Below are 25,515 nucleotides of genomic sequence, written 5' to 3'. Positions count from 1 at the left end.
AGATAGATAGATAGAACGATAGATAGATAGATAGATAGATAGATAGATAGATAGATAGATAGATAGAACGATAGATAGAACGATAGATAGATAGATAGAATGATAGATAGATAGAACGATAGATAGATAGAACGATAGATAGATAGAACGATAGATAGATAGAACGATAGATAGATAGATAGATAGATAGATAGATAGATAGAACGATAGATAGATAGAACGATAGATAGATAGATAGATAGATAGATAGATAGATAGATAGATAGATAGATAGATAGATAGATAGATAGAACGATAGATAGATAGAACGATAGAACGATAGATAGATAGATAGATAGATAGATAGATAGATAGATAGATAGATAGATAGATAGAATGATAGATAGATAGATAGATAGATAGATAGATAGAACGATAGATAGATAGATAGATAGATAGATAGATAGATAGATAGATAGATAGATAGATAGATAGATAGATAGAACGATAGATAGAACGATAGATAGATAGAACGATAGATAGATAGAACGATAGATAGAACGATAGATAGAACGATAGATAGATAGATAGATAGATGATAGATAGATAGATAGATAGATAGATAGATAGATAGATAGATAGATAGATAGATAGATAGATAGATAGAACGATAGATAGATAGATAGATAGATAGATAGATAGATAGATAGATAGATAGATAGATAGATAGATAGATAGATGACCACACACCAAAATACAGGAATATTTGATCCACTGACTCAAGATCAACTTCACAACTGCAAAACTTTAGAGTACAACAGAATCTTTGAGAATCTAGGTCAAGAAATAGAGTGGCTTTGCTTTTCAGATGCAAAAACAGACCATTTTCTTTCATTCAAAAGGATGACAAGCTATTAATGGTTCAGTGGTGCGAGAGATGTGCTCGACTCTGGGCTCTGACTGAGTGTTTTACAGATGCAGGAGTAATTGATATGTGTGTGAGAGCACTGACACGTGTGACAGACACTAAACACACACACACACACACACAGAGCTCCTGTCAGACTGATCTTCAGTGGGAGGTGGTGAACACTCTTCACACGTGTGTCTGTGTGCGTGCTGTATTTGAGATACTCTGTGAAACTCCTTGATGAGATTGACAGACAGCATGTGTGCATTAATTAGCGAGGTGAGATGAAAACTGTAAAAGTGTCATTAAGGCAAACTTCAGCACAAACAACATCCTGAGATCTTGCTAATTTTTCAGGGTGTAACTGATAAAAATAAACAATTTAATATATATATCATAGTGTACCCTTAAAAGTTGACATTACTTTTTAGTGTTGTCAAATGATTAATTGCGATTAATCGCATAAAACAAAGGTTTTGTTTACATAATGTATGTGTCTGTACTGTGTACATTTATTATGTACATATAAATACACATCCATGTCTATTTTTTATAAAAATAAGTTAAGTTTATATATTAAATATATTTACATATAATATAAATTACATGAATATAAATATATACATGGAAATACAGGTAAATATTTTGTAAATATATGCTGTAAGTGTGTGTGTTTATATATAGATAATAAATATACACAAAACATACACATTATTTTAACAAATACTTTTAATTTGGATGTGATGAATCATTTGACAGCACTACTTTTTTAGCAGATATTTCTATATATATATGTATATATATATATGTATATATAATTTTAATAAATTATCAAGAAAAATTATCACAAAAATAAAACAAGCAATTTAAAACTTTGAAAATGATTTAAAAAATGTTTTTGAGATTAATGCCACCTAACATTAAGAATACTTTTACATTGCAATAATTTCACATTCAATCTTCAAATTAATGTAGAAACAACAAAGACAGTTTGTTCTTTCAATATAATTAAGTGAAATTAAAACAATCTTCACATAAACCAATTATAATAAATATCATGTTTAGTTACTTGTGCCCTTGAGCAAGTAGGAAATATACCGAAATTAAATAAAGTTATCAAACTCTAAATTCTAAATTAAATATAGATGAATCCTTAAAGATATAAGAGTTTTTGATTTCCTCTTTTTTTCTTATGATCTTTGATTAACATACATCACAGCAAGTGTAACTATTATTCACAAATAATAAATAAATAGTTATATAATATCTGATATATTATACAATATTAATATAGCTTTTTTGCTAATTATGCTTACTTTAACTTACAGTTTCAGTAGGAAATATATCAATGCAAAAAAACTGTGTCAAGGGATTGTGTACAGTAAGATACTGTGAGCAGACCTAGATTTTTATGTATTTATTTTTTAATGGAATTTTGCAGAAGACTTAAAATATTTTAATAGACATTTAAATCATTGAGGAGGCTGGGAAGTGTGAAGGACGGGTGAAAATCTGCAGGGCTTTTTGCAAAGTTGTGTGCATGAGACAGCCTATGAGTCACAGCTAAAACACAGCTGAACAGACCATACTGCAATTTATCACAGCTGGACCTGGTATTATGAGGGATATTAAGTACGATGGAGAGGACTGAGGCAAATGCTTCCAAAGAAAAGTGGTGAAAGCACTTTCCACAAATTGGGTACAAATTACGGCTCAACTCTTTGAAAAAGTCAGCTTTGGTTCTTTTCTAAACTAAGGGTTAGTGAAAGGAGGTGCTTTACCTTCAGAAAATGGTATTGGTCCACCTCAGGAGTTCAAGCTGTAATTTTACATGTGCTATAATAATATACTCCACAGTAAAAATCATGCAAAGTCTGTGAAAATTGAAAGAGATTATTCACTTCCTGACAAGCTGTAGAAAGTGTCAGAATTATGTTGATTGCTGTGTGTCACAGTTTTATGTAATAAAAGCAGAATTTTATGATGTTCATTTTAAGTTTGACAAAGCATTATTTTAGTACATGCTATTATGATTATTAATATTCTGAATTCTTCTGAACCAATTTTTACCCTATTTTTATGTAAAATGACTCTTAGTGAAAGAAACCGAGAGAAAAAATATATATATAACCAATAAACAACATAGATAATGTAAAACAGAGGTAAACAACAATCAATCAAATTATCATATTTCAGTGTGCAAATAAGGCAAGCACTGTAACAAATTAAGTCAAATGAAAATTTTCCAAATGTCACGCTGCATTTCTATTTAAAGTTCCAGTTAAGCTTAAAATATGAAAAACAAAACACACAAAGCACACCTAAGACTAAAATGATATACAAAACAACTTTTGAAAAGTTTTTTGCACAAACTGTTTTTGTTAAATTAATTGCTTAAAGGTGTTGAAAAGAAGAAGAAAAAGAAGTCGCAAGTGCTGTAATGATGCATTCACACCCTGTCGAAATTACAGTAATTATGAGATTCCAGCTAATAAAAAAAGGTTCATTCATGTCTTCGTCAAACTTATAATTACAAGCTAGAAACTTTTTAATGAATTTTATGAAAGCTCTTCTCCCACTTGACCCTGGGAAAAACCTTCCCAGAAACTGCAGCTTACAAGCCGCTAGTTACACCATTGCTTATTGTTTCTTTTTAAATGGGCATGAAAAGAAATCTCACTGTATCTACTTTCCAAATGCATATTATGGATCTTATTGTGAACAATAAGTTACAAAAATGTCATAACTAGACCTTTCAGTGAAATCGACAGATTCTCTCTATGACGGATGCAGGAATCCTCCAATCATTCAGTCTGCTTTAAGCTCCGCCCCTGCTAGTTCACGTTCATGGCATAGACTTTTGAATGCCACGCCCACATCTCAACATCCAATCAATACATAGAACAAAGGCCCCGCCCACCTTTTTTCTTCTCTTTTGATAATCCGCTATACACTCGGATGTACATCACAAAAGAAGAAAAGATCCGTCGATACTTCAGTTTCATTGTGACTTTAAACCAGGGGTTGCCCAACCCTGCTCCTGGCGATCGACTGTCCTGCAAAGTTTGGCTCCAACCCTAATCAAACACACCTGCTTTTCATTTTTAAGTGAGCCTGAAGACCTTAATTAGTTGCTACAGGTGTGTTTGATTAGGATTGGAGCTAAAGTTTGCAGGACAGTCGATCGCCAGGAGCAGGTTTGGGCACTCCTGCTTTAAACCAAAAAATATTTTTACCAGTTCAAAAATGTACAGAAGAAGTTTAACCAACTAAAACAACTAATTTAAAAAACTGATTAACTATTGGCTTGAATATATCATTGAATTTATCACTGAATAAGCACAAATCAAAACTGTCAGAAAACTCAAAAGTCAAACAAACGTTCAAAACCACATTAATCATAATATTAAAATGCAAATGTCACAAAAATAACAACATAAAAATGTTATGTATATATATATATATATATATATATATATATATATATATATATATATATATATATTTATTTGTGTTAATATATATATTTTAATTTGACAAATGTTAAAATAAAATATTGATTTATTATTGCATATATTTATTGGAATTATATTACTAGAAAATTATTATTATTGTATTATATTATATAATCATTATATTATATAATATAATTAATATTATATGTTTATTTATTTTAATATTAACTTTAATTTGAATGTAAATTGGTGAAAAAGCGGCAACAAAGGCCTGCACACTATGAAGCTGAAAAAAGCAAATGAGAAAAAAACTAACAAAACAAAAGGTATTTTTAATCTCCTAATTGTTTTGATCTCACATTTGCTTTTTTTATTGTCTTTTTCACTTTCATAGTCTTCGTGAGTCTATACTTTCTGGAATTTTTTTAGATATGGTTTGTGATTTCATTGTTTTTAGTTTCAGGTAATATTTTATCATTCATAGTACATTTTATATTAATTAATTATTAGATTAAACAGCACAAGTAATGCCAAACTCACCATAGACGATCACTGTAGCCGTGGTGCTTCGTCTCTTAGCAACAATGTTCTTAGCGACGCAGGTGTAGTTAGCGGTGTCAGAAAGCCGCGCCTGCTTGATGATCAGGTTATGATCGATGGTGATGTAGAAATTCCGATCGTCTGCAGGATCAATAATCTCTTCGTTCTTCAGCCATTCCACCTGCACAGAGACCGAGAGATGAGAAGACATTAGTGAAATCCATATGGCTGCACCTGATGGCCTGTTAAATCAGGACGTCCTCCTGCAATATCCGCTTATGAGTCTGAAATTATCAAACGATTTAATTAGCTTCAAAGCTAACTCCTCAGGGCAACACTGACTCAGAGCTTGAGTAATTTTGTGAAACGATAGCACACATTTTACAAAAAAGAACATTGTGGAGACATTAAAAGGAAATTGCATGCAGGCAAAAGACTTGTGAGGATATTTTTAGACACCGTCTTTAATCACAAAAGTGGCGTGCTAATATCTCCAGAAAACATTGAAGGAGAAACAGGAAGTGGCTGGTGGTTTAGCTTGAAGAGCATCTCAAGGACGCCAAAATCAAAGGAATCTGAACAACAGACAGTTCAATACATAACTGACTCTTCACTAAGACTCGACCAATCAACTTTTGCTGACTGTCATTTTCTTACAAATTTTTTAAACAGATTCTTAAACAGAATTTTACAGAAACTATGAGATATACTACAATAAATAAATACAATAAAAATGTGAGAAAATAAAAAATTATTTGCTTTCATCCAGAGTAAGTTTTTAATCAAATTAGTCACAAAATAACTCTAATAAGCACATACATATTGGACAAAATAGTAAGTTTTAAGTGGATAATTTTTTTTTAACAATGCTATTACTAATTATCAGAATGAAATACTGAATGAAACATATACATGCATATGTTTATATGTCATGTACCTGTATATGTGTGTGTGTGTGTGTGTGTGTTTATACACGTACACTATAACCATTCAAAATAGTTAAAAGAAATACTTTTATTTACTTTTAATTCCACAAAAATCCAAAGTAGCAGAACTTTTTTCTGTATTGATAATAATCAGAACTGTTTCCTTAGCAGCAAATCATCATATTCGAATGATTTCTGAAGGATCATGTGACACTGAAAACTGGAGTAATGATGCAGAAAATTCAGCTTTATCACAGGAATAAATTACATTTGAATAAATATTCAAATAAAAATAAGCTATTTTAAATTGTAATAATGTTTCACAATATTATTAATTTTATGGTGGTTTTTTTTCTTCAAATAAATGCAGGTGAGCAGAAGAGACACTATACTTTCTCCTGACTATTCTTTCCACTGAGTTAACTGCAGTGCATTCTGGGATTGTTTTATAGATGCATTGCTCCCTCAAAATTGGTCCGAATATGCTGCCTAAAGTGTGGAACAGCCAAGTCAATGATGCCTTAAATGCTGCCTAGTTAGGCAGCTCATTAGTTTTTACAAAGGAGATTCACTTTACATATTTCTCCAAATGCAGAAACAATTGAAAAGTCATTAGCCCTGCCGCTCAACAGGATAGTAGCCTTCGCATTACAAGCTGTTCACATATACTTCTGATGCATTAACACTACAGCATGTCAATCAGCCGAGCAAGACACAGATGTGTGTGTTTGCCTGTGTAAATGTGTCACAGCGGTGTGCCCGGAGGCTGCTGAGAGCTCGTCTGGAGGGAATAGAGTAAAAAAAATCACCCCCTCATTGGCTCAGCGGGAGGGAATCTCGCCCAATCAGCTGCTCACACTCCAGCTGTGACATTAGCACTTGTGCGTGCATGCACACTTCCTTATGCATTTTACCTCATTACATCTAGCAAAGGTAACCCAACTCCCAGCTGTCAAACTAAACCCTCAGATTACTGTATTTGGTGCTACTGTCACCTCCACACATGCACACATCTTTCTACAATAGCATTAGAAGAAAATGAGTACATTCAGGGTCCCACAGGTTCACACACACATACGCGTGAGCTCTTGTATGTGAGAGTTGTTCTCAGTATGCTCATATTGTCATCCCGCTGTGCTTTTAAGAAAGTATTTTGTTGTATACAACACCTGTTTCAAATATTCATTTACAACTCAGATTCAAGCTCGGAAAACAGCATACACAGTTCTGTGGATGTAAAATATGGGCGCACACGTACAGCAGTGAAAAAAAAAAATCACTGCAGGAGAAAAGTTGATAAATCTAAATAAAACATACATATATAGATACTGTACATTTCGGATTCTGTACTTTTTATAGATCACTAAATGTACTTTAAGTTGATTATCGTTACTATTGTTAACTATAGATTCAAACTAAAACCTTTTTCTAAATTATTTCATAATGAAATAATAAAAAATATAACTTTGCAATTAAAAAAAAAACTATGAACTATTTTAATGGCTGAAACAGAAAGGTCTCGGTTTACGTATGGTAACCCTCGTTACCTGAAGGAGGGAACAATGATGTCACGTCAGTGACCGAGGAATTGGGTTACCGCTTTGATAGACCAATCTACTTTGAGTGTAAACTAAACGAGCCAATGCACATTGGCATGCAATTATTGCATTCAGCTGTCGCTGATCACAGCGTGAGTACAATAAGGCAGCAGGTGCAATGCATACCAGCTTTTCACTGAGGAGACGAGCCGGAGACCCGGCGGCTCAGCGGTGGTACAGCAACTGTGGCGACGGGATGTGACGTCTCCATTCCATAGGCCAGGGCTTGGAACAAGTAGTTCCAATCACCATTGTCAAAGCACAACCACACTTAGTGAGATTGGATAATTCTGGGAACATGTACCCATTCCACTGGGAACAGGGACGCTGCGGAAGCCCCATCCTTCCCGATGGAGTTTTCGGAAGCAAATACACATACAACATTAATTTAGGTGTATAAGGAGAAATTAGCTGTGTTTCCACTATCGAGCTTAAACCGGGCGTGCTAGTGCGTGCCAGTGCCAGTTGCGTTTCCACTGTCACTTCCGGGGCTTGATGGTGCCTCGCCGGGGCTTCCTCGGGGCCAACGGCCAGGGTATTTTGGCCGACGAAAACCTTGGGCCAAAGTGGGCCAGCTGGGGCTAGAGGAGGGGTTATGAACAAAGGCAGAGTTTCTCCGCGTCTGACGGGCGTCAGCGCGGATCATTTCAGAAAGATAACAGCTTTAACACCGGTATTAAAGACTTTTTAAAATAAGCTGAGCTCAAAACTCACTCTTAGTTAGCAGCAAGTGTTTGAAATAACTTGATCCGATGTGGATTATAATCACTAAACAAGGCAGAAATATTTATAAGCGATGTAAAAGACAATGCACGCTAAACATTAACGTTACAATAGTAAACATGGTAAATATGACCGCTTGGATAAATCAGACGTCAGCTTCTTATTCTCTATCACAATTGTGTATTTATTAAGTAACATTTTATCTGTCATCTCGTTTCGTGAGTTTAGCTCCACGTTGCATATCATCAAAATATAATAATGATTTTTGTTCGGGAGCTTTTATAAAAATAGAGAGTCTGCGTTGCGGATCATTTCAGAAAGATAACAGCTATAACACCAGCATTAAACACTTTTTTAAATAAGTCAAGCTCAAAACTCACTTTCAGTCAGCAGCGAGTGTTTGAAATAACTTGATCCAATGTGGATTAAACATGGTATGACCGCTTGAAGAAATCAGACGTCAGCTTCTTATTCTCTATCACAATCGTGTATTTATTTAGTAACTTATATGATCTGTCACAAGCCTCGTCTCAGGAGTTTAGCTCCACGTTGCCTATCATAAAAAAATATAATACTGTTTTTTGTTCGGGGGCTTTTATAAAAATAGAGATATTATCATTCATTCTAAATGTGACATACTGTGGCTACAAATAAACAGAAACAGACACGACTGAATAAGCAGGCTATTTTCATAAGCGTTAGAAATAAATAAAATAGAAATAAGTGTATTTATGTGTTATTAATTTTGAGTCCTGATAAAATAAATCAATATGATCAATGTATCACATTCTATAGTTAAAACATTGATGCTTTTGAATTTGAATATATAAAAAGCATACAAACAAACGGCCGCTTTTATCATGTTCGTTTTGTGATCGCGCATGTTCTGGTGACTTATTTCTTAGTTTTCTGATAACTTCTCTTTGTTGGTGAAATTATGAGGTTGCGTGACGTTGTTCTGAGAGCCGTGTAAAGGGCGTGTTTTAGTGACGTGCAGCAGAGCTTCAGGCTCCACTGTAGAAACCCTGCGCTATTCTGGCCTCGTGCTACTGTCCCGAGGCTATGAGCCCCGCCCGGCCCGCTTTAAGCCCTGGCTCGCACTGGCCCGACAGTGGAAATGTGGCTATTGGAGGTGATTGTAACCCTATTGTGAAGGCAGAAGGAGGAGGATGCAACACTTCTAGCTGAGTGAGCTTGCAACCTGAAAGGGCAGGGCACACCCTGTGCCTGATAAGCCAGGGTTATGGCATCCACAATCCAGTGGGCCATCCTCTGCTTAGAGACGGCATTCCCCTTCTGCCGGCCTCCATAACAGAGCAAGGCCAGGGGCAACGCTTGCAGCTTCACCACTTGGTTTTTGAAGGGTGTAGTGGGAACCTTGGGCACGTAGCCGGGTCGGGGCCTCAGGATTACCTGGGAATCAGCTGGCTTAAACTCTAAGCACGAATCATCGACCAAAAATGCATGCAGGTCCCCTACCCTCTTGATGGAGGCCAATGCAAGCAGGAGCAGAGTTTTCAATGAAAGAAACTTTAGCTCAACTGAATGCAAAGCTCAAATGGGCCCTGATGTAGTGATTTAAGCACTAGAGACAGGTCCCAAGTGTCACGAATGCACACGGGAAACAAGAGATCCAATAGCAGTGTTTAAAGGGAAATCCAGAATCAAATCCAAAACAGGCAGGAGGTCAAAAACAATTAAAAGCAGTCCAAAAAACAAGAAACATGAAAAACACAAGAAAACACGAGAAGCAATTAGGGAACACGAGAAACAGGGTGACATGAAACAGGACTCCATAAAACAGATAGAAACAGACCGGTTTATATAGACAGGTGAAAACGATGAAAGTGGAGACAGCTGAGTGCAATTAACAGGTGTGCAATTAACAGTGACGCAGGGACAAGGCTTTGTGGGAAATGTAGTGCCTGCAGTGGGGTGACTATGGGGAAGTGAGACCACTAGTGGACACCCAGGGAAACACAGACCAGACACTGTGACACCAAGAGGGTATAGAGGGGGGCCAGGAAGAATTTAACCTCCTGGCCCCTCTAAGGAACCCGTGTGCACAACCCACTTGACTCTGGATTGACTACCGCTGAAGCGCTGTCTCGCCACAGGAAGCTTCATGACTGGACACACAATTGAGCAGAACGATACTGTCACTCGGCTCCGAAGCGAAAAGCTGGTATGCATTGCACCTGCTGCCTTCTTATACTCACACTGTAATCAGAGCCAGCTGGATGCAATAATTGCATGCTAATATGCATTGGCTCATTTACTTTACACTCGTAGTCTATCAAAGCGATATCCCAATTCGTCAGTGACCGACTTGACGTCGAGAGTGTGCAACTGAAAGGGAACTTTGTAATAAAAAAGCAAGAGAGAGAGAAAAAATGGCTGCGCATAATGGTAAGCAGTCGGACAAGGGCCAGCTAGGGCCTAGGTTTGAGGCAATTTTGATTTCTGCATTTGGAAACGAATGCTGTGAATCAGGGGTTCAAAATTCTTAAGTCGTATTGTGTTGTCTAATTCATTATTTATTTTTTACATTTGATGGATTCCCCCAATCCTCTGCATGCCAAACTGTATATAAAACCATATTATTATCAGTACTATTATTATTGTTATTTAAAAAAATGGTTTCATTACTATTTAAACACCTTTTAATTAATACAAAGGAACGATAAAAAGCGGTAAGTTTCTTAATTCATGGACATAATCTTTGGCATGTGATGGGCTCTGTATTTGGAATAAATGTGTTAAAAAATGCCAGATATGTGTTCGAACTAGGCCTATAACATGCAACAATAAGCCACATTTTCAATCATTTTATTTTTTATGGCATAATGCGCACCTCCTAAACGTAATCTAAACTTTCCAAATTAATATCCTAGTTTCTGTAGGATTTGTAGGCGTTTGTCATGTTGCAGTTTTAGCCTATTAATCTTAATTTCTCACTACTTATTTTGTTCAAGTTTTTTTTTTTTTTATGGTGTGAGTCAGAGTAAATTGTGACATGAAGTCTCGTGAACGTGCAGCCTTGTACAGAGGACCAACAGCCAAGGTCAGGATTTTTCATTCAAAAACTTTCATTAGCCTGTAGACTGAAATGAAAGCCCCTTAATACAACATATGGAAATTTACATTTTAATGGTTTTCATCATGACTGTTTAATAACCATAACATGCACTAAGAGCCTTTGTGTAAATGTAATTATTATTTTTTTTTTTTTCATTTTTGATACATTAGGCTTAAGCCTACGAATATCCCACATTTTGAAATGAACCCTCACTGTAAATTTTCTATAATTTTTAAGGATGTTATATTATAATGTTATTGTTGTTTTATTTACTATAGAAATATGTTTAATGGTTTTCATGTTAGTTTTAGTTCAGGATAATAACCCTGCTGTAAAAACATAAATTGTGTCTAAATAACCTCTGCTTCAACATGAATTACTTTACAAAACTGAATGTGTTGTAGCAGATAATGAAAGAAAAGAAGCCTGTATGAGAACTACTTCAATACTGCTGGTAAAGCATCTAAATCATAAATTCTTTATTTGTGTAATTTCATAGAAATATCTGTTAAGCAGCATTATTATTATGAAGAATTCTCAGAATTAAGGCTGAAAAATCCATATACATCCCTAACCACAAAATATAAATTTTGTTGTGAAACCCATTTCATTTGTGTTCCAGATATCAATGATTCCCCAAATCATGTGTGTTGTTACATTAGTGATCAGGCGTCTGAAGGATGAGAAAACAGACTAAAAATTACTTGAATTGAAGGAAAGACCTGACTCTGAATCATATATAGAGACCAGACCACTCATATTTTCTTCAGAAGAAATAAGATGTAGTTTTGATGACTCATAAAATGTGAAAAAGCTAAACCCACCGAGTGAAAAAAGTGAGTACAAACTTTGGATATGTAGTGTACGCTCACCAGTGTGTAAACCGCATGTTTGTAGTGCACTCTCTTTGAGCGTGACTGACATTTGGTCCTTATCTCTCGCAGCCGTGTCTCTGTGAAGCTCACATTCAGCCCAATCACGGCTGTCTCTGGACGGCCTGATTTCTCTCTGCAGGGACTCGTCTGCTGATCAGGATGAAAGAGGCAGAGAGACGCTCTTCACGCACCTGCTCATTTTCTCCTGTTGGTGTTTACCGCCAGAACAGAGTTCCTGTGCCCGCCGGGCAAACCCAGAATCAACAACCAAACACACACAAACACACAAACCAATCAGAAAGTTTTGTGAAATATTTAAATATCTCTCAGATAATTGCTTTTTCTATGTGCCAGAATAGATATGTGTATTTATGCGTCCATGTGTGTAGGTGATGGATATTTGATTTTAAAAAATAAACACTCTCCCCATTAAGAAGAAGTTATTATTTAGGACAGAACATATTGATTTGAAGGCTGGGAAACTATTGAATGCAAAAATGCGTGTTCCTGAAGCTTTAAACAACATTAATGGATTTACTTTGATGTAGGGATGCACTAATACTGGTATCATGCGCAAAACTGTGGTCCTGTACTTGTACTCATTAAAATGCTCTGATATGGAGTGAAAACAATATCAAATCCTACTACAAATGCATGAAAGAGATCCACACTCACACACACAATCCACAAAAGCACGTAAGAGATCCATATGTGTGCACAAAATTGACAAATGCATGGAAAAGATCCACAGGTGTGCATACAATCCACAAATGCACATGAGAGATCCACAGGTATGCACACAATCCACAAATGCACATGAGAGATCCACAGGCGTGCACACAATACACAAATGCACATGAGAGATCCACAGGTATGCACACAATACACAAATGCACATGAGAGATCCACAGGCGTGCACACAATCCACAAATGCACATGAGAGATCCACAGGTATGCACACAATACACAAATGCACATGAGAGATCCACAGGCGTGCACACAATACACAAATGCACATGAGAGATCCACAGGCGTGCACACAATACACAAATGCACATGAGAGATCCACAGGCGTGCACACAATCCACAAATGCACATGAGAGATCCACAGGTTTGCACACAATACACAAATGCACATGAGAGATCCACAGGCGTGCACACAATACACAAATGCACATGAGAGATCCACAGGCGTGCACACAATCCACAAATGCACATGAGAGATCCACAGGTTTGCACACAATACACAAATGCACATGAGAGATCCACAGGCGTGCACACAATACACAAATGCACATGAGAGATCCACAGGCGTGCACACAATACACAAATGCACATGAGAGATCCACAGGCGTGCACACAATCCACAAATGCACATGAGAGATCCACAGGTGTGCACACAATCCACAAATGCACATGTGAGATCCACAGGCGTGCACACAATCCACAAATGCACATGAGAGATCCACAGGTATGCACACAATCCACAAATGCACATGAGAGATCCACAGGCGTGCACACAATCCACAAATGCACATGAGAGATCCACGGGCGTGCACACAATCCACAAATGCACATGAGAGATCCACAGGTATGCACACAATCCACAAATGCACATGAGAGATCCACAGGCGTGCACACAATCCACAAATGCACATGAGAGATCCACGGGCGTGCACACAATCCACAAATGCACATGAGAGATCCACGGGCGTGCACACAATCCACAAATGCACATGAGAGATCCACAGGCGTGCACACAATCCACAAATGCACATGAGAGATCCACAGGCGTGCACACAATCCACAAATGCACATGAGAGATCCACGGGCGTGCACACAATCCACAAATGCACATGAGAGATCCACAGGCGTGCACACAATCCACAAATGCACATGAGAGATCCACAGGTATGCACACAATACACAAATGCACATGAGTAGGGCTGAAACGATTCCTCGAGTAACTCGAGTTACTCGATTACAAAAAATGATCGAGGCAAATTCCTCTGCCTCAAAGCCTCTTTTAATTTATTTTAAATCTCACGTCAGGTTCTTTCGCAATGCTTTTTAATGTGACACAACGCGTTTACGTCACCCACAAAGCGGAAGGAGACACAAGCGCTGCGTCCGAAATCACATTCTGCAAGGAGTCAGCAGTGTTTTGATTTGAGGGCGCGGGCAAACGTAAAGAGAACGTCGTGGCGTGTTTCCATTGCAAGATAGAGCTGGCATACCACAACTAGGGCCCTATGATTTCCGCAATGCAGGAAACGTGGAGGGAATCGCGGAATCCAGTCATAAAAATGGATTTTACAGTTTAACGTGGAATGGCATGGGATTTGCCAAATTTTTAATGAATTAATCAAAAATAGGTCATTGCTCTTACATCAAATCACGATATGGACTAATATCTGTAAATATTAAGCCGGAACAGTCTATTTAAATATAAATCCTGCATGTTCTGCGTGTCTCTGTTAATGAATGGAGCAGAAGTGCGAGTTCCTTTATCACACACACTGAAGCGCGAGTGCTGTCTCACTAAATAAGGACATGAACACATTCTTTCATGTTTTATTTTTAATAGTAAATCCCCTTTGTTTACCAAAAAGTTAAGTTTGCTTAATTTTTTATAATTAAAAGATAAATTAAATGAATGTTTTATGTGTTTAATGTTTAATGTGCATCTCAGAAAATGGTTTATTTTAAACCCCAACTGAATGGCACTTAAATTAACTTAATTCATCTGTCAACTTTATTGTCATTGTTCACAGTACAAGTACAGACAGAGAAACAATGGGTAATAATTAAATGTTTATTTTTGATGTATGCATTCATTGCATTTTGAAAAATGAAAAAATATTTTTTTTCTAAAAAAGGAAACTTAGTTGTTCATTGTAAGAGACCCAGGAGTCTTATTTTCCCTTGCATAATTAATATTGCACTTTAATTAAGCAAAAACACATTTTATTCGATTACTCGATTAATCAATGGAATTTTTGGTAGAATACTCGATTACTAAAATATTCGATAGCTACAGCCCTACACATGAGAGATCCACAGGTGTGCACACAATCCACAAATGCACATGAGAGATCCACAGGCGTGCACACAATCCACAAATGCACATGAGAGATCCACAGGCGTGCACACAATACACAAATGCACATGAGAGATCCACAGGTGTGCACACAATCCACAAATGCACATGAGAGATCCACAGGCGTGCACACAATACACAAATGCACATGAGAGATCCACAGGTGTGCACACAATCCACAAATGCACATGAGAGATCCACTCTCGCATACAAAATCCACAAATGCACACGAGAGATGCATACGCATGCGCAACATAGACAAATGCGCGGGAATGATCCACAGGAGTGCACACAATCCACAAATGCAATCGAGAGATCCACATGTGCACACATGGCAATCCAGGCAAAGGCAAGTGAATTTATTGTTTCTTTGCTCACAGAATGATCCTCAGATACTGTATCTGTACCCGTTATTTCATGCACAACAAATGCACAAAAAATGCACAAAAAATGCACAAAAAAAGTCCTTTGCATTACTGTTCTGCCTTAAGAATGTCTACAAATGAGCGCTTTTGTATTTTCGGATTCTTTTGAGAATGTCATTCCACAGCCTTAACTCACAAATGTGCACAAGCTTATCTGTATACTTTACCTATGGCATGAAATAGGTGGTCTGACATGTGTAGTAGAATGTCGATCTGAATGGCGATCCACTGAGCCTGATTTTTTTTTCAACATTATTGCAACCAATATATATATATATATATATATATATATATATATATATATATATATATATATATATATATATATATATATATATATATTCTTTTTCATTTGGTACACGTGTATCACCGTTTTCTTTATCTTATGTGCACAAATGTATTATCCTTTGTGTTTGTGAAATGCAGTGAGTTGTATGCTGTAAGTATAACTTTTCCGTAGTGCCGTGGTCTACGTTCATTTTGGCCATACCGTTTTGCTTTTAGTGACAGAAGTTAGAGTCCAAAGTTCGATCATATTCTTTTCTCTACTTTTTGTTTGTTGTGTATTAGTCTATGTCTTTTAAATGTTGGGAGAAACAACCCTTTCTGTAAATAACACGAATAACAGGAAATGCTTTATTTCTTTTATAGTGATTTATTAACCGGTGAGCTGGTGTAAGCTCTAGGCCTATCAGGTGAACTAAGCAGTGACTGTACGTTGGATTTTATTGTTGATTAAATCTGATTTCCCATATGAATGTGTTGTTTTGCTTCTTTACATATAGACTATACTTGCTGTATGCCTTGAGCACAATTGCTGTTCACTTCGTTAGCACATGCATCAATTACATTGTAAAATATACAGTTGTGCTCATAAGTTTACATACCCCTAGCAGAATGTGCAAAAAGTTAATAACTGAAACAAAATAAGAGGGATCATGAAAATTCCAGGCTATTTTTTTATTTAGTACTGTCCTGAACAAGCTATTTCACATAACAGATATATACATATACTCCACAAGACAAAATAAAAACTGAATTTATAAAAATGACCCCGTTCAAAAGTTTACAAACCCTTGAATCTTAATACTATTGTATGTGTCATTTCCTGTATGATTCACAACTTTTTTATTTTGTGATAGTGGTTCATGAGTCCCTTGATAAAAGTACAGTTGAATATATACTTAGAGTTATACATGGTGCACAGAGAGCTAGATAGACATATTGATTTCATAAGATGCAATAAATTATTATTATTATTACTGTTAGATTCCAATTACTCTCCTGTGTGTCTAGGCCAATTCAATTCAAATTCACGAATTGAAAGGGAGATGTTTCTTCAATTCTGAATTTAGTTACCTGGAATGAAGGTATTTGAACACTATCAGTGAAATCTGAGGTTGTATCATTCTCCAGTATAAACACATACGCTGCCAGCAATACCACAGAAAACTCTTTTAAATATTTGCTGAAGATCTTCTCCACAGAACTCCAGGTGTGTGAGGGCCAAAAACACAATAAAACCTCAAATTCTCAAGCGTCCTAAACGCACACCTCTTTAGAAATGAAAGCTGTGTCCTTTCATGAGCTATGAAGATTGCACACAGTCTCGTTTGTGGATTCAAGTAAGCGTCGTCAAGCCCTTGCAATCAAGGAATCCTCCAAAGGGGAAATGCAGTGGGCGGCTGTGATATATATATATATATAGGCTTCAGTGAAGGTACATGAAGCTGAGCTATATGAAGAACACACCAACTCCACTAAAGTGCTCTACATCTGCACTAAGTGGGCTATCGTGAATTATGCAGCGTATTCAGCGATCGCACTGATGATCGGCGTGTGCAGTGCGGCTACTGTAATCTCACACACCTGAACCGATTCATTCAGCAATGCTGTGGAAGTCTTCTTCCAGAGGACTGAAGAAACTGATTGGAAGTTCGGGTGTAATGAAAGGAACAGTCCACCTCAGCTACAGCTTCCACCTAGGTTGTGTAAAATGCATGATATTTAATTTGCCTTGCTCTCAGTATAGAAGTGCTAGTATAGCAGATGAAATATTAAGCACAACTCATAAGGATGGAAAATGCTAGCTTTCGCCTGCATCTAAGCTTACTATCAATCCGAGTGACAGAACTAGCCAATCACTGAGCACAGTATTGGCAGCATATATATGCTTATTTATGTCATACATTTAAAATAGATATTTATATTAGCATCAAGCCAAAAATGAAAAAGGCAATAAATAAATAAATATTCCAATGAAGAATTTTAAGCAAAAACTAAATAAATTAAAAATGCATATTACGTATATGCACATTATTATCATTATTTAGGGTTGTTCTAATGTTTTAAAAGTCTCTTATACACACCAAGACTATATTTATTTTATCAAAAATACAGTATACTGAACAGAAATATTATTACAATTTTAAATAACTGTTTTCTATTTAAATATATTTTAAAATGTAATTTTACCACCAAGGCTATAAAGCCATTTTTCTCACCAAGTGGGGATGAACGATTAATAATAAAATAATATTCACTTAGAAGAGATATACTGTAAGCTATTTTCTACTTTTCACATGGAAATAATCATTACTTTGTTTGCAAAAAAAATGAAAGATAAAAAATGCACTCTTTCATTAGAAAAAATAAAATATATCCCGCCTATAAATGTTGAGTATATTTACTGTATGTACTACGAGGGCAAAAATAAAATAAAATAAAATAATTGAGGTAATGTGTTCAATTAATCAAGGTTTTGATTTAAGGTCATACTGCCCAGCCCTATCACAAAGATTATGATTATTAATATTATTATTTGATCAAAAACACAGTAAACTGAACAGAAATAATATGAAATGTTTAAAAAATTCTAATGACTTTTTTTTATTGTAATCTATTGTAAAATGTCATTTATTCCCATGATGCAAAGCTGAATTTTCAGCATCATTACTCCAGTCTTCAGTGTCAAATGTTTCTTCAGATCATTTGAATATGCTGATTTGCTGCTCAAGAAACATTTCTTATAGTTAGCAATGTTGGAAACAGTTAATATTTTGTGGAAATTGTGATTTTTTTTTCAGGAATCCTTGACGAAAGGAAAGTTCAAATATTTGAAATCATGATGTATGATGAATAAAAAAATAAAAAAATACAAAAATATTACTGACCCCCAACTTTTGAATTGTTGTGTATATTATCTGCAGACTTGATATCTCCAATTTGACATCTGAGTTCAGAGCAAACCTGTCTGTCTCTCCATAGAATAAACACAGGTACATCAGTGTCCGTCCTGCAGATCTCAACATTCAGACTGTATTCTGACATCTAATAAGACTCCAGCAGTGGAGGATATGAAGCTCAAGCCAACGCTGTTATTACAGACACCTGGAATTTACTCTCACCTTGAGCTCAAACAAACACACACACACACACACACACACACACACATAGCTCGTGTTTCACAGAAGAAAGTAAGTGAATAATTGATGACAGATTTAAAATTTTAGTGAAAATTTGACTTTTATTTGTGCACTATGCCTTGTTTGATCTGCTATCTCTTCATATGAATCATATCGAATCATCTGAAATAATGTGTTTTAAACAATCACGCCATGCAGTCCACATTTAGCTGATTTCTTTTGTATCTACAGAAAGAAAGTAGCATCGGTTTATGTCTCTTTCATCTTTTTTGTGATCAGACGCTGCCGCTGACAGCCTCCTCCAGAAGTGTCGTCTGCGGGCCGAGGTGTGTGTGTGTGTGTGTATGTGTGAGACACAGATATTTGAGGAACGCTGTGAAGAGATTTTTCTATTTTCACAGAGAACAGACAGAGAGAGCCGCCCTGGAATTCACTCAGCTGGATGAACTCTTTTCATGAACTTCTTAGAGCAACAAAACATTCATTCAAACATCACTGGGAAACGAATCCTGCTAAAAATGACATGCAGAAATATAGTTATAGCAGTTTTCCACATTAGCCTGGAATATTAATATTATGGAATAATGGAATATTAACAAATAAATTAGTACATTTGATTAATGATTAAATCGATTATTTATTGGTTTAATTATATTTGAATGTTGGTCAAACACTTCAAGCTATATTTTGCAACACAGTCAACTATACAGAAATGTAATGAAATATTATTACAATTTTAAATAACAGTTTTCTAATATAATATTAGTTGGAATGTAATTTATTCCTGTGATGCGCAGTTGAATTTTCAGCATCATTACTCCAGTCTTCAGTGTCACATGATCTTCAGAAATCATTCTAATATACTGTTCTTACTATCATCAGTGTTGAAAACAGCTCAACCAGCTACAAGTTCAATTTTACATTTTAACCAAACGTTATTTTCTATCCCCAAACCCCAAACTCACCCCTTACAGAAAATCTCTTTGCATTGTTACACTTTCAGATAGACATCATCGACTATTTTTAAGCATTTATTTCCCCTTCTGGGGACCGCAAACCATTACCCACAATGCCAAAAATTTCAGCTTTTACTATCCCATGTAGCATAAACAAATACACACACACACACACACTGTAAGTCTGTCTTATTGACTGCTTGGCATTAGCAGTCTCATTAACATAATTGGCACAACTGCTGTTGTTAATTAAGTCTTGTGAACTAACAGTTGACAAGACCCCCCCCCCCAACACACACTGTATCTGTATCACAATGCAATGTGCTTGACTTGAACTACTGTTTCTAGTGTGAAGGATAAACCAAAAAAAAAAAGATTATTTTTCCTATATTATACTCATTATTTGATTTGAGGTTATATTAGACCAGATTTTATTTCTGACATGAAAATAGCCCTGTAAAGCTACTTTGCCAGCCTGACATATGAAATAATAATCAGACAAATGACACAGTTTATTAAACCTTAGGACAAAATATAAAATAAAGTCTATTAATGTGTTTTGTTGTGTATCGGATTTGATATAACAGGCTTCTATGGCTTGTGATATAGACAGAATATGGAGCTCATATACTCGATAAGAAAAAAACACCTCAGTTTTATTCAAACTGAGCAAAATTATGTAATTTGGTTCATATGCTGATATTTATATGACCAAAAACTTACATAACATGCATATACATGTCAGTTTTCATTCTATATCTCCCAATAATGTCTTAGTTATATGATATTTAAGTACTTAGTTCTATGATCAAAGTTCTATAGTTATAATGCAAAGCAACACAGTGATGATTGAGAGATGAACAAATAAACGTTCCTCAAAAGTCTGATCATATCTGATACAAACATTTAAGCATGATTTTTATAAAAATGATGTATGGATCATCAAGTAAACCTAAGTTGCTTCTGTCTAATAAGTTTTCATCCCGAAATATTACAAATATAAAAGGCCTTTTATTTCCTAAAAAAGTATAAACTGTCAGTCAGACGACAGAAGGTACGTAGTAGTAACTAATTCAGCAAAAATGTATCAAACTCATATAGAAAAGGTTTTTTAAATAGCATTAAATGCAATGTCATGTGACAACAATGTAGCACGTGACAGATTATAACGTATACAGTTACATTTTAAAAACAGTAGATTTTTTCAGTGTATAAATGCACAGTATGCTAGTCTTCCATTGAGAACACAGTCCTCAATTCTCGAACTTTTTTTTTTCTTTTTGTCATAAAGCTCCTTATAGTCTGATCCTGACACTCTGATGTCTGATCAGCTTCCTGTTCCTGCTCAGGTCGGAGGTACGTGTGAGATCTGAGCGTGTGTATCTGAAGAGCAAATGGCTGTGTGAATATTTCAGCAGATAAAGTCGTTCTGTCTGTTTCTTTTGTGCAGCCATCAAAGTTCTGCTGCTGACTTAAAGACCCAAGAGAGGAAAAATTCCTCTGCGTAGTTGGGCGGATGGGAAATTTATCTTTCTTATGCACACACACACACACACACACAGATTGAAAGAGGGTTGGGGACTGGTGAACAGACAGAACTGGGCCATCGGAGCATGTCACTGGGGGCCAAAGCTATATATATATATATATGTATATATACCTTTTAAACACACACACACACACACTGGACACTGTTGTCTCCTATGATAAGTGCAAGAAATCATCTATTAATTACTGGTGTTTGTTTCTATCTTTCTATCTTTCTATCTATCTATCTATCTATCTATCTATCTATCTATCTATCTATCTATCTATCTATCTATCTATCTATCTATCTATCTGTATATGAAACGGAGAACATTAAAGTCTGCTTCATTTGATGTTTCCGTTTCATTTGACATCAAATCACAAATACCTTTTCATCTCTATCCCCTTTTTTATCTATTCAGTAGTGAAAGAGGTCTTATTTGTAGCTATAATTATTTCTCTTTAGAAATTCTACATGGAATATTTGAAACAAAGATGTATAATTGGTGTATAATTATGAAAGAGCAACTTTTGAGCAATAAGAGAGGAGAGGAGAGCCAGATGAGAGGAGAACAGAGGAGAAATGAGATGAGAGCTGTATTGAGCTGTGTGAGGAGAGACGGTCATTAATCACAACACAGATGCACCAAGAACCTCCAGAGATCACAAACTCCACAGAGACACACACACACATGCAGCTCTGTAACCTTTGATATCATCACTCTTATTTGTTATATTCATTGTCTGCAGGCAGTCACTTTAAGAAAGCATCTGTTAAAACAATAATGAACATGAAGAAAAAGGCCACTAGCATCTATTTATTGTTTTGCAGAAAGAAACCCTTAAAGGCCTCATATTATTTTCCTTTGATCTCTTGAAATGAAAGAATTCACTGTGTATGAACATACTGTAACTTTCAGAACTCAAAACTCCAAAAAAGAATACCTTTTCATGAATCTGTTACAATAAAATGGATTTGTGAAACTGTATCGCACCCTATGATTCATTTTACATTTAAAGAGCCAGTTTACACTCAGTTTACACAGTTAAAAGTTTACACAGTTAAAAGTACAATAGCGTTGAATTGTGAGAATCAGAGAAAGTGTGTACAAGTTCATAAGAAATGTTAATAGCACCTGGCAAAAAATCATAAAAAGTATGATAAAAAAATAATTTAATATATAGATATTTAATAAAGAAGTATTTACATATTTTGTATTTAATATGTAATATAATTATTAATAAATTATATATATATATATATATATATATATATATATATATATATATATATATATATATTATTTTTAAGTCTCATTTCAACACATTAATATATTGAAATTAATTATAAAAATGATAAAAAGTTGTACAAATTAATGCAAAATTAGAAATTTGAATTAATAATTCATGCTCTCTCTCTGACATGTTCTCATGTATGTATTATTAGAAATAATCATTCCAAATAAAACTTTTCTAAGCAGTTATATAGTAATCAAGGTATTATAAGTATACTGTGTAATTAATTAATTTGTTTTGATTCATTAATTGACAGCACTATTTTATTTTATATATTTTAATATTAAGAGAGAAATGTCCTCAAGTAGCCTGATCTTATGGTCTGGTTGTGTTTATGAATGGATAGGGGGATAATAAAAAAAAAGTGAAAAACGGCAGGGCAGGAGAATGAAAGTGTGTTGAGATAAATGACAGCTGCAGAAAGCAGGGCCAGATTTGTGGTTACGGGTCATCATGGAGATCAGGTGTGTTTAACGTGTGCAATTCGTCCCTTGAGTCCTGCATAATGAACACACACTTCCCCACGAACACCACATGTTAAAGTACTACAGCGTTCACACACACACACACACACACACACTGAAACACTTCCTCCTGACTTCTGCGCTCGCTTGAAAGCTTTAACACACCGCACACACACTCAGCTTCACCTCGCCAACTTTCCCTTTAAAATATAGTGTCTTTAATGCTTTTTTGAAGCACTTGTTTCAGCAAAGAACGCTGTTCTTGTCAAGAAACATTTTTGCCCCTATCAAAATTGATTTTAAGCGCTTACAATCGAAGGGATGTTCCAGTAGATGTTATTTCTGCCATATAAAATGATAAAATGTGTGTTATTTGATGTGTTAAGCTGTCGAAACGATTGGCTTGTTGTTTAGATGATAGCAGTGCGATTTAAGTTTGAACTAATAACAAAATCCGTAAAACAATATAAATATCAATATATAATCAGGAATCATTTCTGGCTCTATTAATATTGGTTCTATGATCAAACCATGAAATAAATGTTCCAGTTTTAGTGTTTACATTTTTCTTCCATATAAAAAGTGTTATTTCAATTGTAAAGTTGTGTCATTGGTTTATTCTTAAGATGATAGTAGTCATCAGTCATCATCAAAAAATATTTCTTAATAAATTTTAACATAATCAAGAAATCCTTGGAAAAAATAAAATACCAGTGAAGCAACAATGCATATTATATTAGAAATTGTTTTCAGAGATTGTATTGTTACAAGTGCATTTTTATTTATTTATTTCTTATTATTTTATTTAAACAAGTAAATATTTTTTTTACATGCATTAGCCACTGTACAGCACACTTGCATTAAATATACACTATGGATCAAACTGAAGAATGAATGAATGAATAAATGAATACTAGTATTCAGCAAGTTAAACCTGGGCATTTTTTTATTTTATTGGAAATCTGTTATTAAACAGGCACATTTTTCTTCACAATACATACCAATATATAAAAAGATATGTGTCAGTCTTAGTTTGGAGGGGGGAAAATCACAAATAATTATTTATGTTAATTATAAATTCTATATAAAGATTCAAGATTCAAGTGAAATGTAAGTCAGGTCCGCTCCATGGACAGTGCAATTACTAAAGAATACAAACACAAGAAAATTATACAAAAAAATAAGATATGGAAAAAGTAAGAAAAAAAATGATTAAAATAAAAAGCATATAAAATAAAATGTGCAGGACAGTATACTGTAGACTAAATAAATATTAAGATGAGCAGGAATGTACAAGAGGAGAATGTGCAAACAGGTTGTACAGGGAATTTACATAGCAGCAATAGAGGTAAAGATATACATATCTGTAAATATGTGTCCATTTAATAATAGCATTTGAATATGGCTTTTGAATATAAGCCATATTCAAATGCTATTATTAAATGGACACATACTTACAGATATGAATTTATGACTTTGACCTGGCGTGTGCATACATGTCAAAATGTGTGTGTCAGCATGTGTACTGCATTAACTCACCTCGGACACAATAACTCTCTCCATCTCCACGCGCTGACACATTACCAACATACAGAACATCAGCACTTTTAATTAATGGCACACCATAAAAGTCTGTTACTGTAAACAATCTCCATCTTCCTTAGCATAAAACACAGTAAAGTGCTTTTGCTCTGAGCTAATGAAGGAGATATTAATTCCTGTAACTGTGCAGCTCAGGAGCATCAAACACGCTGCTGGAAGCTGTTTTGCAGCTTTCTGTTGAACGTGTGTTTGGAGCAGCCCTGAGAAGAAGCTAAAACAAGCAGTGTTTCTAACTTAACTACATTTGTCAGTAGCGTGACAGCAGCTTAGCTGTTTCCAAATAGTGCCACTTTTCTACTAACAAGCTATTTTTCCCAACAAGTACCAGTGTAAAGCACGCAGCTCAATTATATTCTCCCACCACACACCCAAAGTCCTAACCAGCATCAACACTGGAAAAGCAATTACTAACCCAAAACCTGACCCTAAAACACTATTATTTTAACCCTAACACAGTATTCCTTTGGAAAGGGGAGAGCGGGGCTAGTTGTCACATGGAGAAATCGTCACAAACTGTCCAATTACACAAATGTGAGTTTTCCCTATAGCAGTGGATTTGTGTGCTACTTTAAAACACCAAGATTAAGCAATCTCGTTGTTTTATCTAAACAATGTATATGGATTATAAATAATAT

The 25,515-nt window shown here is 35.3% G+C and overlaps 1 protein-coding gene across 1 annotated transcript in view; it reads right to left on the bottom strand.

Annotated features, from left to right (window-relative positions):
- The window catches only part of unc5ca (unc-5 netrin receptor Ca), a 174,216-nt gene that overhangs the window by 49,643 nt on the left and 99,058 nt on the right, over positions 1 to 25,515 (bottom strand). Inside the window, exon 5 of the mRNA XM_059549472.1 lies at positions 4,885 to 5,065. Coding sequence (XP_059405455.1) covers positions 4,885 to 5,065 — 181 coding nt within the window. The remainder of the gene's footprint in view (positions 1 to 4,884; positions 5,066 to 25,515) is intronic.

The sequence above is a fragment of the Carassius carassius genome, chromosome 5, assembly GCF_963082965.1.
Source record: "Carassius carassius chromosome 5, fCarCar2.1, whole genome shotgun sequence".
Lineage (NCBI taxonomy): Eukaryota > Metazoa > Chordata > Actinopteri > Cypriniformes > Cyprinidae > Carassius > Carassius carassius.
The sequence above is the reverse complement of the archived record's forward strand: the minus strand, read 5'-3'. Positions and strand labels throughout refer to the sequence as shown.